General features: G+C 38.5%; 1 protein-coding gene across 3 annotated transcripts in view; it reads left to right on the top strand.

The window, feature by feature from the left end:
- ptpa (protein phosphatase 2 phosphatase activator) overlaps positions 1–18,257 on the top strand; it is a 67,329-nt gene that overhangs the window by 38,112 nt on the left and 10,960 nt on the right. For 2 of the 3 annotated variants that reach the window (XM_069919550.1, XM_069919566.1), the window contains one exon: positions 13,096–13,203. In XM_069919550.1, the coding sequence (XP_069775651.1) occupies positions 13,096–13,203 (108 nt within the window). Of the gene's footprint in view, positions 1–10,838; positions 10,988–13,095; positions 13,204–18,257 lie in introns of those variants that run through there. The other variant, XM_069919556.1, reaches the window with a different exon arrangement.

Genomic DNA, 18,257 nt, shown 5'->3' on the forward strand with positions numbered 1-18,257 from the left:
AGAGGAGAGCCCAATGTTTGTGACCACACCCCCAACATTCATGAGAATATCCAAATAAAATTGACACAAAAACTGTAAACATGCCTTCTTTTTAAAAAAAAATTAGATTAGTAAAGGCATTCCGTATTTGCAACCTAGAAAATACTATTCCTAAAAACTGATCCCATTCACATCACAGCTGACCATGTGGACCCAAAATGTCTACAAATACTATGAGAAGGATCAAGTCCATATTATCCCATGCTCACCATCTGACTGCAGACTGAAGAGCAGTGGAGTGAGCCTCTGTCTTGGATAATATTTACTTTGGACTTTTCACTAAATAGATAATTTAGTCATTATCATGTTGCTGTTGTGGGACATGATTGTGTAAACATTAACTGCCACACTTTCCAGTAAGCCCACTTCCAAAATATTTGAACACAAAACCCAGATTAACACTGGGCAGTGTTGAGAGAGAGCTATGCCACTGGAGATACTGCCCTTCAGATGAGACATTAAACCAGGGCCTGGCTGTTTTCTGGATGGAGAGAAGAGATCTTAAATCCATATGGACAACATCCATAGATCTACCCTCATCAATTTTCATTGCAGAAAGCCATGCTGACTATTCCTTATGAGTCCACTTTGCACAAAATAGCATTTTTGTACATGTTGTATTATGCCATATTGATTTCAAAATTGATTAGTGACTATGAAGGAATTCACCTGTGCAGTTCTGGGTAAAGTCCAGCTTTTCCTGTCTGACATCTATCTGCCCAGCATCAAATATACCCAATAGTGATATGAATAACTGCCATTTTTGCATTTATTAACAGACATTTTTTGGTTTGCTTACAGTAAAACAAGGATGTGAATTAGAAAATCATGAGATGTCTTTGATCCATGGCATCTATCTGACTCATTTTATATGCTCCACTTTTGTTCATAAGCACCAAACTGACAAAAAGGACCTCTAAATTATGCATTTCATTACAAGATGATGTGATGGCTGATGCATTGATGACCTGATATCTGACAGTAGCTTGGTTTGTTTTCTGGGGGGGGTTCCTCAGCTCTATAAAAGCATTTCATTCTGGGATATTGTTTCTCCCGTGAAAACTCTTCAAGGCCTGATTTGTTTGCCAATAGTAAATGTGGTACTGAAGCAGCAACTGCAAGCTCAGCAGATAACTGATGTTAGAAAACAAGCAGGCAAATATTTTGCAAATAATTAAGAGATTTTTAAAAAAAAAACTATTTTAAAACTGAGTTTTTCTGCCAATTTCCCCCTATTTTTAAAGTCACCTTATCAATTACTAGTACTACGAGGAGTACCCATTTAACATATAAATGCAGATGAACTCTTATTTCCAGGCTATGGTATCTATTGGCATCACTACATCAGCCAAAGAGTTGGTGGCAGAGTGGGAGTATGTCTTGACTTGCAGCAAACAGATCATACAGTAAACAAAATCAATTTACTCAGTGTCTATTTAAAGAGCAACCCAAATAGGACTTGCTACAGATACGAGAGCAAATTCTCCCAATGAAAGCAAAGCAATATTGCCAGAAAAATACTATATGTAGGATACTCGTGCATAAATTATCTGCATAAAATCAGTCTCTGTTGCCCTCAGTAAAGTGTTTTAATAAGGGATTGCTTATGTGGGTGGAAAGAAGAAGTTTGAAAACCACTGTTTTAATCATTCCAAATTGATTCATCATGTGCACAGTTTCATTACTCCAAAGGAAATGGCCCAACGACAATTTTTCTCAAGCGAAATATTTCAGTAACACTTGGGTCTAGAACAGTGATTCTCAGCCTTCCCTTCCCACTCACATACCACCTTAAGCATTCACTTACTAATCACAGAACACTTATGGCATAGGGAATACTTAAAGTGGTATGTGAGTGGAAAGTAAAAGGTTGGGAACCACTGCTTTATATGGTTACATGAATAACTTAAAATAAACCACCCATATTAATAAACTTTGGAATTATGATGGAGACGTGTCCTCTGGGGCTTTTTCAATAAAAATTAACATAATTAGATTCTTTTTAAAAAAAACCTTTGAAATATTTGTTTCAGGTTCCTGTTCAAGGTAACCTTTCATCCTTAAGTCAAAGTCATCAACAACACAATCCTGCAGCTCTTTTGCCTCTGTGGTCATCAGACAAGTGCTTCTCTGGAGGCTTGAATATGGTCCGATGTACCCACTTATATTTTGCATTGTGATATTTGAGCTAAGATCAGATGAAACCTAAAACCTGTTTTGAAGAAGTGTACAAATTTAGAAAGGGGGACTCTATAAGAAAGGGGTGCAATCTGTGGTGAGCAAGGGAGGTCAAAGAGAATGTTAAATTGAAAGCTAGGGCACACAAAGTGGAATGGGGTTAATGGTAGGTCAGGGAAATAGGGAAGAACCAGCAGTAGAAGCTCATAATAGATAGAAACCTTGCATTTAATGTCAAAACAAATTAAGAGTTTCAATGGATATGTAAATTGGAAAAGAGTGACCAAGATACCTGTGGGACCTTCAGAGAACCAAGCTGGTGAATTAATAACAGGAAACTAGGAAGGGAACGGTATGTTTAAATACATTTTTACATCAGTTTTTACCGTGAATATCCCAAAGATGAGCTCATTTCAAATTACATGCAAGAATTCCCAACACTTGGGATAATGTACTAGAAAAACTCTAGGGTCTAATGATGGCCAAATTGCTAGATGTAATGGCCTGCAACCAAGGGTTTTAAAGGAGGTGGCTGCAGTAGACCCATTGGTTGAAAATTTTCAAAACTTGCTAAATGTTGGCGGGCATTTTGGTCTTGTTGCAAAATTTATCAGGTTAATTCATGGGAAGAAAGGATTACCCTATCAAGAGAGGCTAGAGAGTATAGGTCTGTATTACTTCAAATTTAGAAAAAATGAAGGGTGATATCATTCAAACACAAGACCTTAAGGAGGATTGACAGGGTATATGTTTTACTAATTGGAGAGCAACAAACAAGGTGGGGGTGGGGAGGGGGGTCATGCCTACAAAATAGAACTGTGGTACATAGATTTTCTTCTCTCTGGATAGTTTGATTTCTGGAATTCTCTCCTCCAGCGATTATTGGAGGCCAAATCATTAGATGCATTTAAAGTGGAGATAGATAAATACTTGAAAGACTGAGGAATTGAAAATCATGGGGAATTGGCACAGAAGAGACCAGCGTAGATTAGACATGATCACATTGAATGGAGGGGTGTACTCGTAGTGTCTGATGAACAATCCTGTTATTTTCTTATGTTCTTTTCTCTGCAAACAATAGTACTGAAATAGATTATCCCATCATTATTGCATCACCATTTGTTACCTATTGACTTCAATTTTACCTGGGCATCTTGCTACTTTAATCAGTAAAATGCTGCCTTGGCGTTAAGAGCAATCACTCATGTCTCAACGTTAGAATTCAGCTTTCTGAGCTCTTTGGCCCAAAGCAAAAATAAGGTCTAAAGCTGTTATCCTAGAAAAACCCAGACAAAACCAGCAGTATTTAGGTTATTGGTGAGTAAGTGCCATTTAACCATTGTTGATGATGGCTTCTATTTTGTTGACTGCAAGTAGACTGAGCAGTAATAAGCAGTGTTGGATTTGTTTTGCTTTTTGTGAATGGAACATACCTGGGCAATCTTCCACATTTCAAACAGATGCAAGATTTGCAACATTATTGGAATGGTTTGGCTGAAGCGCATAATTTCAATTCTACAGCTGTGATGTTGTCGGGTCCTGTTAACTAGCTATTCTTTTCAATGTGTCTTGCTATCACTTGGAGTAAATGGAGCTAGTTGGAGAATTAGTGGTAATGGTGGGAATCTTGAAAGGAAGGTGAAATAGGTAATTTATTCAGCATTTCTACCGAATCACAACTGCAGATTCTCCAGGCTTTTTTGCATTGGCCACTATTGTTTGAAGAGTGGTTATTCTTGGAATTTCATCCTTCGATTTCCTGTATAATTTTCCACCACCATTCATAATTTGTTGAGTAGGACTGCAGAGCTTGGATCTGAAAGTCTGGTTACGAGATGCTTCACTCTATATTTTGTATTTTGGTTTTGTTTAGCACACAGGTGGTCCTGTAATTCTGCTTTAATGGGATGGTGTGTCATTGTTTAAAGTGCGTGTAGTGTTATTACTGGAGCACAGATTGGAGGGAAGATTAACAAGCTGACCACAGCATCTGGGCCATTCTGGTCATGGAAGTGAAAAGAATATACCTGTAATGTTAATGGGGTACACTAGGGGAACAGATATAATTCTCCATTGTCAAAAATATGAATTGCAAAGGTCTGTCTGATCCCAAAGTGAGAGATGGTGATTGGAAGGGAGCCTGGAGTGGGAGGATGGGAATCACTGAAGTAGATCAGACTTAAGAAGAAGGTTCTGCTGAAAGAGTGTGGGTAGCTAGTTCCTAATTAAAATGCAGAACCACAAATATAAGAATTTCTGGATGGTTATTAGAGGCATGTGCAAATTTGCATATGGTCAAAAAGATTAGAGAGCTGAATATATGGTTCATTGATTGTTGTGGAAGAAATGAGCAGGTTTCAATTCATGGAGCACAGGCAACAATACTGGAGAAAGAAGAAGCTGTTCCAGTGGGACATGCTTCACTTGAATCAAGCTGGGATCAGTGTTCAAGACAATTGAACTACTAGGGCTGTAAAGCTTTATGATATAAAAATGAAGTCTATTTATATTAATGCATGTAGCATTCACAACATTATGGGCTAATTACAGACACAAATAGAAATTATATAGTCCAGTAACCATTACAGGAACATGTCTGCAAAGTGACCACGGTTGAGGAATAAATATTCCAAGTTTATAATTTAAGAGATAAAGTAAATGGAACATAAATGGAGGTAAAAACATACAATGCTGGAGAAACTCAGCAGGTCAAACAGTGTCCTTTATTTAACAAAGGTAAAAATACAGAACTGAGGTTTCGGGCTTGAGCCCTTCATCAAGGTATGGAAAAATGTAGGCAAGCATCTGAGCAAAAGAGTAAGGGTGGGAGGGTGTGGTCACAAAGGCAGGAGGTGATAGGTGGAGAAGGGAGGGAGGGAACATCAGCGATCAAGAGGAGGAGGGATGGCTTGGTGAAGTGAGGGGGGAAGGGAGGGAGGAGAACTGGAAAGGGGAAAGGAGAAGGAAGAGCAGAGCAGTTTAGCAGAAACCAGAAAGGTCAATGTTGATGCCATCTGGCTGGAGAGTGCCCAGATGGAAAATCAGGTGTTGTTCCTCCAATTTGCAGGTGGTCAGGGTGGGATAGTACATAAGGCCATGGACAGATGGGAGTGTGACACAGAACTGAAATGATTGGCCACTGGGAGGTCTCTGTCACTGGTGCGGATGGAGTGAAGGTGCTCAGTGAAGCGATCTCCCAATCTGCGCCCAGTCTCTCTGATGTAGAGAAGGCCAGAAAGGGAGCACAGGATGCAGTAAATCAGTCCTGTGGTTACACAAGTGAAGTGTTGATAAAGGCAGTAGAAAGAAGGAATGCTAGGTTGGAAAATCAAGGTGGAGCTAAGAAACAGCAAATGGAAGGAAACATTTGTTGAATTTCTCCATAGCCCCCAAATAGTATTGGTAATATAGAGCATTGTATAAATCAGGAAATTAAAGATGGATGTAATAATCAAGTCTTTACATGACAACATAAATATGAAGAAACCAAATTAGTAATAATAGTTTGGAGGATGAATTCAAGGACTGCACAAGATTCAAGATTCTTTTATTGTCATGTAATTTAAATATTACACAAATTGCATTTAGTCTGTCATAAGACTGATTCATCATTAGCAGGAATTTCCCAGCATCCCTTGCAGTCCGAGAAAGGGAAGCAAAAGGGATGTGGTATTCTCAATCAGTATGTTAAGGGATCAATTCGGGAGCAGCCTATTTTAGATCTAGTATTGTGCAATGAGAAAGGATTACTGAATAAGCGTGTAATTAAGGGACTATTAGCCAAACCTGATTACAATATGATAAGATTGAAAGCGATTTATTTAAATCTGAAACCAGAGTATTCTAAAAAAGCAAACTGTAAAAATGTGAGGCATGGGTTGATTATATAGGTTGGGGAGTAACATTAAAAAAAAGTAGGGCAGTAAACAAAGAATTAAAATTTAGTTTACAAAAAATATATATCTTTTAAAGTCACTAACAGGAAAAAGAAGGTCCAACTGTGTCCAACAAGAGGGTATAAATATAGTAATAGGTCAAAGGGAAAGGCTTAGAATGTTGTCAAAAAGAGCAATAAACTCATGGATTGGACAGATTTAAGAATAGATAAGGGAGGACAAATAGAATATGAAAGCAATTTAGCAAGAAACACAAAAGCAGAGTATAAAAGCTTCTATAGATATACATAAAGGAAATGATTAGTAAAGCCAAGTAAAAAATCTTAACTGCTGGAGGAACAGCATCTGGGGGTGGTGGGGGGGTAGGATGGGGGAAAGTTAGTTATGATCTTATTTGAATAGTGAAGCATGTGTGAGAGGCTGGGTTTCTGCTACTAACTCTTGTGTTTGTATCTCTCTGGTAAGTCTTTAACCTTCTTTGGCGCTCTATGGTTTTTTTTTGTATGGATACCGTACAATAAAGAAGTCCATGTGGTCTAATAATGTATCTTCACTGAAGAAACGGATGCATGAACTAGGAGCAAAAGTAGGACATGTCCCCTCAAACTTGCCCCACAATAAGATTATGGCTGCCCTGATAGTAAGCTCAACTCTCATTCCTGTTTATCCTCAGTAAACTTTCGCCCCTTTGCTTATCAAGTGTCTATCTTCCTCTGGTTTTAAAATATGCAAAGACATTGCTTCCTCCACACTTTCAGAAATAGATTTACAAAGACTCTCAACTCAGAAAGATTTTGCCTGTCCTTTAACTCAAATGAATCATCTTTATTTTTAAACCATGATCCCTAGTCTTAAGTTCTCTCACAAGAAGAAACATCTGGCCTATATCCACCCTGCAGCAATGACTCAAGGTCATGTGTTTGAATCAAGTCTCCACTCAGTTCTCTGAACTCCAATGGTTACAAGCCAAATAACCCCTTCACTCTGGGCATTGGACTAGTAGACATCTCTGAACAGCTTGAAATGTGAATATCCGTAAATAAGGCAACTAATCCTGTATATAATTCTCCAATGTTTCATTTATGCATTGTATAAAGATCTTACATTTGCTGTATAACCAAAAGATGTTTGTGGATTTCAGTTGGAGGTGCAGGGTCCCAAAAGCATTCCAACTGCATTTACTTGGTGGAGGCCAGCTCAGGGCATGAAGAAGGAAGTGGTCAGAGAGAAAAATGAGTTGAAAGTTGATAAAACTGATTTGGCACACAAAGTGTTACAGCTTGCTTGCATGTGGGAGGAGGGATGAGTGAGCTAGGGTTTCATTTAAACGGCAGAGGAAGCTTACACAGGAAGAAGGAAGCTTGAGGCCCCTTAGCTGCCAGAGAAATAGTTTAAAAGGGTCAGGTCCCGAGGGGGACTGTAAAGCATGAAAGTAGTCACTGAGTAATTTCCTTCCCAATATGGCTGCTCTGACTGATTCCCTACGGACCTCCTCCTGCTTCAGTGTTTTGCTGTGAATCCAAAATAGCTTTCATTCGCTTTGTCAAGAGATCCATTTTCTCATGTGAAAAACAGCAAAAAATGTACTGTTGCAATAATGCGTTAAAGATTTCCAGCTCTGAACTCTGTGTAGAATTTTTGCCTTTAATTTTATTTTGGAAAGAAGAATTAGACAGTGTCCTTTAAAGCAAAAACAAAACATGACTTTTTTTTTGTCTGTTGCAGTTCTTTAATTCTTGAGTAGTCTTTAATCAGAGGAAATCCAAAATGATTTGGGGTTTACCTGGTTTCAGTTTTTTTTTTCTGTATGGAGTGGGATTTTCCTATTTTTTAAATATCAAGAGATCTGGGGTGAGTGAAGGATAACCCATAAGATTTGGTCATGATTTTATTGAATGATAGAACAGACATGAAGGGTTGAATGGCCTACTCCTGTTTCTTATACAGAAGAAATCCAATGCTGCTTCCTCCTGCTTCTAGTGTGAGATGAACAATTCTGTGCCATGATCCAGGAAGATATCCTCTGTGATTAGGGTAGGTGTTGACAGTGAAGCACACCAGTAGTAGCTGAGCTCAGTGAGCAGCAGTGTCGTCTCTGAGTCAAAAGTAGAGCGAAAAAATTTGATGATTTAGTTTGACAGTTCCATGTAGTTGTGTGGGAATGTCTTCTGATTGGATGTTAAACCAAGGAACTTGAATTGCAGTCATGAAATATCACAATTTAAATTTCTAGCCTTCAGCTGACATCCGTACAATTGTGGTTATTGTTTACACTGATACTTGTGGGATTTTCCTGTCCTCGAACTGATTCTTAGAAAGCACTATTGTTTGAAGTTACAGTAAGTGTTATAGAATAGCAAGTTTTGTCTCTTTGTTTGCTACTGTAGCAGTAATGAGCAGGCTGCAGTTTGTGAACAGCCTCTGTTCTGAAGCCATTTCCTGGATGTATTGCTGATGGCCTATAAACATTGAGGTAGAATGAGGCTTGCACTCTGGAAGTATTCATCCCAGCACTGGCAGATGTTACTGGCTGGATGTGACACGGAAGTGTCAGGAATATAATGATACCCCTCTCTTTGTCACTAGACAAGACCATAAAAAAGGCAAACTGGACTCTTGTTTCCAGAAGGAGAGAATACAAAAGCAAGGAAGTGGTTTTGAACTTGTACAAGGCTTTAATTGCACTGAGTTTGAATTATAGACCAAACTTTGAGCGCAACCCATTAATGAGAGGTTGCAGGAAGAGGTGAAGTTTTGACTCACTTGAGAAGTTATTAGCAATGAAATTGTGAAGAGATACTTGAGAAGATTATGCTTTCTCAATTCAGAATGGAACTGATAAGGGATGTCACACCAGATATTGCCAAAATTAAGACTTTGCTTTAGATTTCCATCATAAAATAGGCCCTATGAGTATGAGCCAGTCTCCATATTCCTCCCCAGCCTCTGACTGCCTTTCATTTAATGATCCAATCCAGATATCCTTCCATTCCTTTCACCTTCGTGGAAGTAACCAAATTCCCTAACATTAGTACGCTCCACAGTGCACTTATGGCATAGGGATTACTTAAGGTGGATTGAGAGTTTAGGGGAGCAGTTTGAGAACCACTGATCTAACCACACTTTGGGTTATGAAGATTCTTCTGGTTTTTTTTTTCCCTATCGTGACTGCCTTTAGTTTTGAATATCCACGTGGAAAAAAAAATTGTTTTCAACCTATCAATCCTGTTTCATCCAATTAGTATTGGGAATTCCTACTAGTTATTCAGAGAGTATTGAGTTAATCATAGCTTGAAAGGCTAGAAACATTTCTTTACACAACTATTCAGAAAGTAAATTTTTTGCTACAATCCATTAATGTTAATAGAACATAAAACATTACAGCACAATAAATGTCCCACTGTTGTGTTAACCTGTATAAACCTACTCCACTACAATCTAATCTTTCCCTTCTCACACCCATAATCTTCTATTATATTCTTTTGTAAAATTCTATAAAATGTACCTGAATAATATTCAAGAATATTTAAAGATGCAAAGTAAACAAGTGTATTATAGAGTAATTCATCTTGATACAAACATGCTAACTTTTTAAAACAGCTATCGTAGGTTATTTTCTATAAACTTACAATTATGTTTTCTCTTGAGTCTGATATCTCTTTGAAATTTACGATGAATCTTATTTTGCCATCCTTTCAGGTAGTATGTTCCTAACCACTTTTTGTAGAGAACTTTCTACTCAGTTTCACTTACCCCCACCATTGCTTCCAAAGTTCTTTTGCTAGTTATTTAAAATCTTATGACCTAGGATTACTGAGCCAACAGTGAAGGGAATTATTTCACCACAAGCACTCTATTAAGACAGTTCAATAGATTTCCCTTATTGCTTCATTCCCTCCACTTTCATTGTTCCAAGAATGCAGCACTGTGTTTAAAGTTGCTACCCTGGCAGAGTGAACCACTGATCTAGAGCCATGTTCAAATTTAAATTCAAGTTATTCAATAAATCTGGAATTTTTTTAAAAAGTCTCAATAAAATAAAACTAATGTAAACTAATTTTTTTTTTTAAATGGCTGGTTCACTAAAGTAGGGAAATCTGCCATCCTTGCTCAGTCTGGGCTAATTACATGAGACTCCGGTTACTCTGCAGTTTAGGGACAATAAGGGATGAACAGTATATACTTTAATTTCCAATGATCTCCATAACCCATGAACGAATAGATAAATAAAATTCAACCTGTTCATTCCTTAACATATCTAAACTCCCTCATCAGATTGCAAGGCATAGTTGTGACGGGCTGACTGGTTTGCTGCTGTGCAAGAATATTCTTTGATTTGTTTATTTCAGTAGGTTATTTGATACTTTTGTTCTTAGCTGGCTGCCTGGATGAGTGGTCCATATTCAAAGTTAGATTTATTGTCAGAGTATTATTGGTCATCCTTTGGTTTGAAGAAGACACGTTGTGCTGTTCCTCTGTGAACTAAGATGAATCTGTGCATGATGGAGTGAAACAGCCGTTGCACAGGGATGATCCCACTGTCTTGGCAGAAGAGACCTTGATCCAGTGGCACAGAGAACTGTTATGGCTGGAGACCTCTCTTGCTGCATTGGATGACAAGGATATCTAAGTGTCTTATCACGCTCTTAGTGCTCCACAATGCCTGCTGGGCCTGCCTACTTGACCATTAGACCATTAATTGGTCTCTTCTGCTCAATCCGCCAGGGCCGAACTTCACACGCTGGGATAGATAGATCCCCTACCTCACCGAGGGTCGAAGACCTGTTGGCTACCCTCACCTGGTTTAGCCTGTCTGCCGAGACGGTTTACTGGGGCGTGGCCTCTGTGCGTGCTACAGCTACTTGGAGCCACAGGTGAGAGCTGAGCGTCAGGTGGGGACCAAAGGTGGACGAGCTGCCCGAAAAGGACACGACAAGCCCACGACCCCTCCCTAGACACATACACTATATCACCTAACTCTTTATCCTGTGGGTGAGGCAGATGTTACCACTTATAGGTAATGCAAAAAACAGTATTTGTTTAAAAAAAAACTGGCTGTGCAATACAGAGAGAAAAAAAAATCAAAGTGCAAAAGTCAGTCCTTAATGAGTCTCTGAGTTTGTTGTTGAGGAGTCTGATGGTGGAGGGGTAGCAGCTTCCTTAACTGCACAGCTGTTAAAGTATGTTATATGGAGTAACTTAACAGCCATTTCTGGTGTACAAGTTTCTTGCTGCCTTTAACATGTTACATTCCATTGGAACCATTTATTAAACTTGAAGTAGTGGTGCATTTGGAATATGGTTTGGTTTGCAAGTGACTGAAGTTGTCTTAGTAACTGTGAGTTTGAGACACTGGAGGAGAAGGGTGAGTAATTGACACCATTACTCATAGTTGATTAGGTGGTTTGTTTGTGATGTTTGGTTTCATTTGATTTTGAGGGGTTTCATTAGAGTGTGGCAAAGGTATATAGAAGATTAAGGGAGGTGGAACAATCCTATTTAGAGTTTTGGTTGCTATTTCATTTGGGAGAAAGACCCAAGTTTAAAGTAATAAAAAACAAGAGGAGAAATTAATTTGTGCAGCTAGGTGTGATTTGGAATGCATGACATGATTGGGTGATGCAAGAAATTCAAAGGCAACTTTTACAAGAAATTCAGTAAGACTTGATTTTGGGAAAGAGTGGAAACTGTCCACGTGGATAAAATGCAGGACAATAGGAGTAATTGTATAGCCCTTTCAGAGAGGTGAAGGAGGCAGAGTGGGTTGAGTAGCCAACTCTAGTTCAGCAAGCTTCTGTTGTGATTTCTCAAAGTATTGAAGAAGTTTTCTGATCAAAAATGTTTTTCTATCATCTGTCCCAGCTGCAACCTCTATATTGCTGAACCTGTATACATCATTATACAGGATGGTGGCGAGAGCAGGTGTGTGCACTGTTCTTGGTAACTTGTGCACCTATCCAATTTATGTTTTGTTTTTTTTTTCAAATGCTATTTCAAGTTCTTGAGATATCCTGGCTCGTGTGGGGAGGGTAGAATAATGGTTCAATTCCTGTTCTGGGCCAAGTCATTTGTTGGTTAAGATTTGGAGACTGCAATTAGCTCCTGATTTGTATTAGTAAACCTATCTATCCCTGGTCCTTCAAGTTCACGGTCGTGGTGGCAATAGATGGTAAGAGACTGGTTGTGCAGTAGGATTTGGGAAGATGAAATTTGGGAAAATAACAGAAAGAAAATGTCAAATTGAATATTGCAGAACTCCTGTCCTATTCATTGTATTGTCAGATAGAAAATATTCAGGGAGGGTCTGGGTGAATACTTTACTGATACATCTCATTTGACTGCCAGTGAACTTTATGAAAGACAGGGTGCAATGCTGAGTGAGGAGGCTAGTTTCAGAAGTTCTGGGTACTGCCATAGATGTTTCTTGTATTCTGCAGTGGATGCAGCATAACATTAGATAGAATTTATATCCTAGAAATAGGATATTCAGCCTACCTCGTCTGCACCAGTATTTTAAAGAACCTCTGGCTGTCTTCCCCTCCTAATTACTGTCAGTAAAACTGATTGCCTTCTTGTTCCTGGTTTTATATAATTTGTCCTGAAATATATTTATTTTCACTCCACACCTCAAATAAAAAGCAAGATCCCTTCACTCTTTGGGTAGCTTCTCTTGAATACCTTACTGAGTGTATTCATGACCCCTCATTCTGTATTTGTGACTTGTAGTTTTGATCTTTCAGATGTGAAAACAATGTTTCTTCATCTCCCGGTTAAACATCTTCAGATTTTTAAAGACTTTAAAAAGTAACACATTAGCATTTGAATTTTTTTTAGAGAAGGAAACCCCAGCCTGTTAGTTCTTCTCTGCTTTGATCCATAGAGTTCAAAATAGTAAACTACATTGATCAGTTTGCCAAGCAGTCGCACAAGAATAACTAATAATAGCGTAATCTGTCCTGTGTTTTTTTTTTTAACCCTCCAGATGAAGACTGGCTCATTTGCAGAACACTCCAACCAGCTGTGGAATATTAGTGCTGTTCACGCATGGTCTAAAGTTAACCAAGGACTGATTCAAATGTACAAGGCAGAGGTGAGTGTAACTTTTGATTTTGACCTTCACCAGTGCAGTCGTTGCCCATTGGTTAAGGAGCTGTGCTTGATGTCATGTCTAATTCTGTTTTTACCATGTGAAGGTTCTGGGAACAAGTTGGCTAATGAAGTCACAATTCCAGTACCATTTCAGTTGAAATAGTATGTGTTCATCGCTGATGCATTCCCAGTTGAATAGTTTGAAAATGGCCACTTTGGCAAAGGGAAGCAGAGGAATTTGAATCCTGATCAATATTTATTCCTTAATCAACCTAATTAAAACAAATTGCGTGTGCATTACAATATGGTGTCTCAGTTAGCTCATTTTCTTTATGCCAGTGACTACACTTTTTAAAAGTACATTTCATTGACTATAAAGTTCTTTCGAAGATCCTTAATGAAAGCAGTTACACATGTGAATATTTCATTTTTTTCTGTTTTTATTTTCCAAATTTCTAAAGGTGGGGCACTCTTGTAGGAACGCCAGTTTCAACATTGGATGGGAGTCACTCAGTGACTCTGGGGAGATTCTCTTTTGCTTCTCTTTCTCTGACTGTAAGAAATGTAAGAGGCGTCTAGGCTTTGCAGCAGGCAAAAGGGAATTTCATGTAATAGGACACAATTTCATTACTATGACAATAAATTGAATCTTGACTGAGGGGGAAACGAAGAATAGATATTCCAGATTCCTGAAATGATATATTTTAGGAATGGAAGAAGAGGAGTTATCATGAAACATTGTTAAATGAGTCTATGGGCACTTTGTGCAATGAAATATTTCAGTGTGGCAAATCTGCTACTGATTTCGTAGTCCTAAGAAATGAATTGGTTGACTTTCACTGTCGATGAAGCGTACTGTGGCCCACACTGTTGAAATGCCTAATATTAATAAACATCTGTGACCAGGTTACTCTTTGAGACAAAAACAAAGGTTAAGAGAGCAATCTACTAACCAATATCAGAATTACAATGCTAGTTGCTGAGAAAGAGCTTCAGTCTCAGACATGGACAGCACATAGTGGGACAGGTCAGATGTTAACATTGCAAAATTGAGCAAATTCAGAATGTAGATGGTAGGATGGGGCAGAGCATTGGGTCAAGTAATGGGATTATAGATTTGGACAGAGAAGAAAGCTTCAAGAAGCATGGGGTTGATCCTTCTCTGCAAAGGGACTGTCTCTTTAAGTTATTGGTGTTGGAGACAGCTGGCACAGGTCAGGCATCCTTCCTGAAATAGTCCCTGAGCCAGAGGAAGCTGAGCTAAGTGTTACTTGAGGCAAAGCCATTCACAAAGGACAGCCTGTTTCCAAGCCTACCAGTGGAAGGACAAGCAGGGGTCCACATAGTCTTTTACCCACTGGACTACTATATTCCCTCTCCGGTCATTAAATTTGTCCAAACTTTTTTTTAAAAAAGCTGTCAGAGGGTTTAACATTTGCTTTTAAATTTAGTGGCTCAAGTTGCTTCTGAATTCATGTTTTTTAATATAAATTTACCTGGAATTTGCAATGCAAAAACTCATCATTCAGGCCTGTTGCTTTATGTGATATTAATGTATTACATGAACCATCTACCTCACAGTATCAACACATTTCTTTATTCTTTTGTACTTCATGGGTTTATCTAGCATTGTCTTAAATATATCTATCCTATTCCATGGCAACATCAATTTTGACATCCTCTGTGAATTCTTTATTGGATTTATTCATGACTATTATATTTAAGGTTTCTCATTTTTTTTCTGCACAAATTATCTTCTTTCTGTCATCCCTATCAAACACTTCTATAATCTGACAGAGTTATCCCCTCAAACCTTTGCTTTTCTAGAGAAAAGATTTCCATCCATTTAATCTTTGCTGATAGTGACTGGAATCCATAGCTGAGCCTTTGAGCAAGAAGCCAATGAATTCAAGTCCCAGTACCAGACATGGAACTTAAAAGCTAGGCCAACTTCTTTAAGTAATATGAATGTTTTTTTAAAATAGGTAAATTGTTTGCTGCAAAAAAAATAAATTTTCCCAGATGAAGACATTTATAAAATCATTTCACATTTTACTGAAGCCTGTTTTTAGCTGTAATTTTTTTCTTGCCAGGATACAGCTACCAATCCCACTCTGATGCCCTCCCCCAGTGGTCATTCTGTGGACTGGCATCTGAGCTAAGCATCAGTGTTTTTTTAAATGTTTGCTTTTTATTTCCACTCCCTGGCCTTGGGGCGTTGAAACTAATGAATAATCCATCTCTTACAATGATCAATTATCTTCAAAACTGGAAACGCACCAAAAATCACTAATCATTAAAATGACACAATAAAAAAAAAAGCTGCAAGTCAAAAAGGAGAAAAATTGGTCACAATGAAAACAAAATAACTAACTCCAAAACAGACAGCAGTGATAGGGAGGGGGCTTTCACACAGAGAGGGGTGTGTCACAGGGAAGAAGAAGTGAGAGAGGGATTTATGCACAGATTTGGGAGCCACACACAAAGACAGGGATTCACACACAGGGAGAGGAAGTGCAACACTCTGAGAGGGAGTCCAACACAGATGATTGCAGAGAGACAAGGAGTTAGACAGAGATTATGTCATATTTACACACACAGAAAAAAGTCTCACATACAGAAACAATGAAAAACGTGATTTTCTTTCCACTCACATACCACCTGAAGCAATCCCTTACTAATCACAGAGCATCTATGGCATAGGGATTTCTAAAGTGGTATGTGAGTGAAAAGAAAAAGTTTGAAAACCACTATTTTAACAGGATCTTCATCTCCAGGCCAGATTTGAACTACTTGGACTTGTCTGCGTGTCATGCTAATCTGTTTGATCCACTGTGATAGCACAGTGTTTTAGTTACTGGATTAGTTTAAAAAAAGATAAATTCATAGAAACAGGCCCTTCGGCCCAATGTCTATGCCAATCAAAAGGTCTCCCACACACTAGTCCGACCTGTCTGCATTTGGGCCATGTTGTTCTAATCCTATCCCATCCGTATATTTGTCCAAATTTTTCTTAACTGTTGTAATAGTATCTGCCTCAACCATTCCCCTGGCTTGCCATGGAAGTGGGAAACTTAAATTCAATAAAATCTTTGTAAAAACCATCTGGTTCACCAAAGGTAATGAACTCTACCATCCTTGTCTTTTATGTGGGCTCTGGATGAGCCATTCTCGATTCCCAGGAGCCATAGCACATTTAAGTAAAAGCCTTGTTTTCTTTTCATATGAATATATTCTGTTTTTATATAGTCTGTAAGAGAGAAGTATGGAATAACCAAAAATTGACTGCTTTACAGGGAATGGGGTCCATAAACTTTGAGCAGAGTCCAAAGGGGGCCATAGGAAATAATTGAGCCATTGCACTGATGACTTTTAACTGTTTCAAAAAAATCCTTCCCAGCAAGGTTTAATTATGATTGGATAATAAATGGAGATCTTGGAAGCAATACCAACATCCCATGAACAAATATATAAAATGTAAATACTCAGTTTGAAACAAATGGAACAGTATTCTGGTGAATATCATTTGAATCAGCACAGACTAGGGCATGATCCTAGGTAGTCCACATCCACAAGTCTCTGGGTAATCATTGCATACCTTACTAAATGATTTTTGTCCCAGATTCTAGCATTGCTATCCCTGGAATATTTGTTGATATAATACAGAGGATCTATATACTGTATCTATCACATTTTGTATCTGCCCTGAGAATATTTAATGGGGAAGAATAAAGTTGTAATGCATCTGTAACTAATGCTTTGTTTGATGGGATAGTGTAGAGGGAACTTTATATCAACCCTGCTGTACCTGCTCAGGGAGACTTCACTTCTGGCATTGCATTTATAATGAGCACAAAATTCGTATTAAAAAGCGAGAATATTTTTCCCAGTGCATTTTACTGAACTCTTTTCTTCCTTTCTGCTTCTTTGAGTAGAGCTCTGTACTTTGTGCTTGAGCTTGCGTCAATTTAAAATGCTATTCAATGTTAGTAGCCTTTCAGCTTCTGTCACATTACTACTTTCCAGCCTGGTAGGCACTGAGCTGCCAGGGGCTCTGACAGATCCTCCTCCTTTTCAACATTCCAACTCTCTCCCTTATTCTTGCAGTCAAAACCCTCAGTTACATCACCAGTCTCTGAAGTGTATTTATGAAAAGATTGAAAAGTAAAATTAGCTTACACACATCAATCTTGGCAACCTCTAACTGAAAAAAATTGGGGGAAGAATACTTATGTAACTCCATCCATGACTTTTTAAAATATTTTCTCACTACACCATTTTGTTTGGAGAGTGTATAAACTTCTCAGTATGACCTGATCATTGTTATCAAAGACCGATTCCTGTTGCTTCCCCTCTTGACAGGTGAGAGTAGACATTTGGTATGCAAATCCTAATAAGTATCTGAGGGAGAAAGGAATGGAATGGTGAGACAAAGTAAATATGGGGAAAAATTAAAAATGCTGGCTTTACCAGTGATAGATAGCAGGCACCCCAAGATTTCACATTTATATTGTATTTTTAAAAAATATTTAGTTCCCTACCATAATTGAAAACTGATCAGATCATCCATTATTGCTGACTTCCCTAGCTGGACATAAATACGCCCACTCTTCCTCCACCCCGCACCTGAACACCCTGAGGGCCCTTCACTTCCTTCCCGACCAGTTCCACTTTGACACTAGCCTCCATTGCTTGGCTGAATATATTATAGTGAATTTTTTTTAACATGACTCCATCCACTTCCTGCAACTCGTAGGTGTCAGCTGTGGGAAGCCGTACAGGTCCATGCTGTGCTTATTTCTTTCTGGGATACTTTGGAAGTTTACATGTTTGTCCAGCTCAGGCCCTCTCCCTTGCTTTTCAGTACACTGACTGTAGTGGTGTCATTTTCTATTTTAAAAAGTTTCATTACCTTTGTTGCCAGTTTCCATGCTGTTCTCACTTTCAGTAATTTGGGGTAGGCCTTCTCTACATTGGAGAGACCACTTTGCTGAGCACCTTCATTCTGTTTGTGACAGCGACCTCCCAGTGGCCAACCATTTCAGTATGCTTCCA

This window comes from Narcine bancroftii, chromosome 1 (assembly GCF_036971445.1).
Source record: "Narcine bancroftii isolate sNarBan1 chromosome 1, sNarBan1.hap1, whole genome shotgun sequence".
NCBI lineage: Eukaryota > Metazoa > Chordata > Chondrichthyes > Torpediniformes > Narcinidae > Narcine > Narcine bancroftii.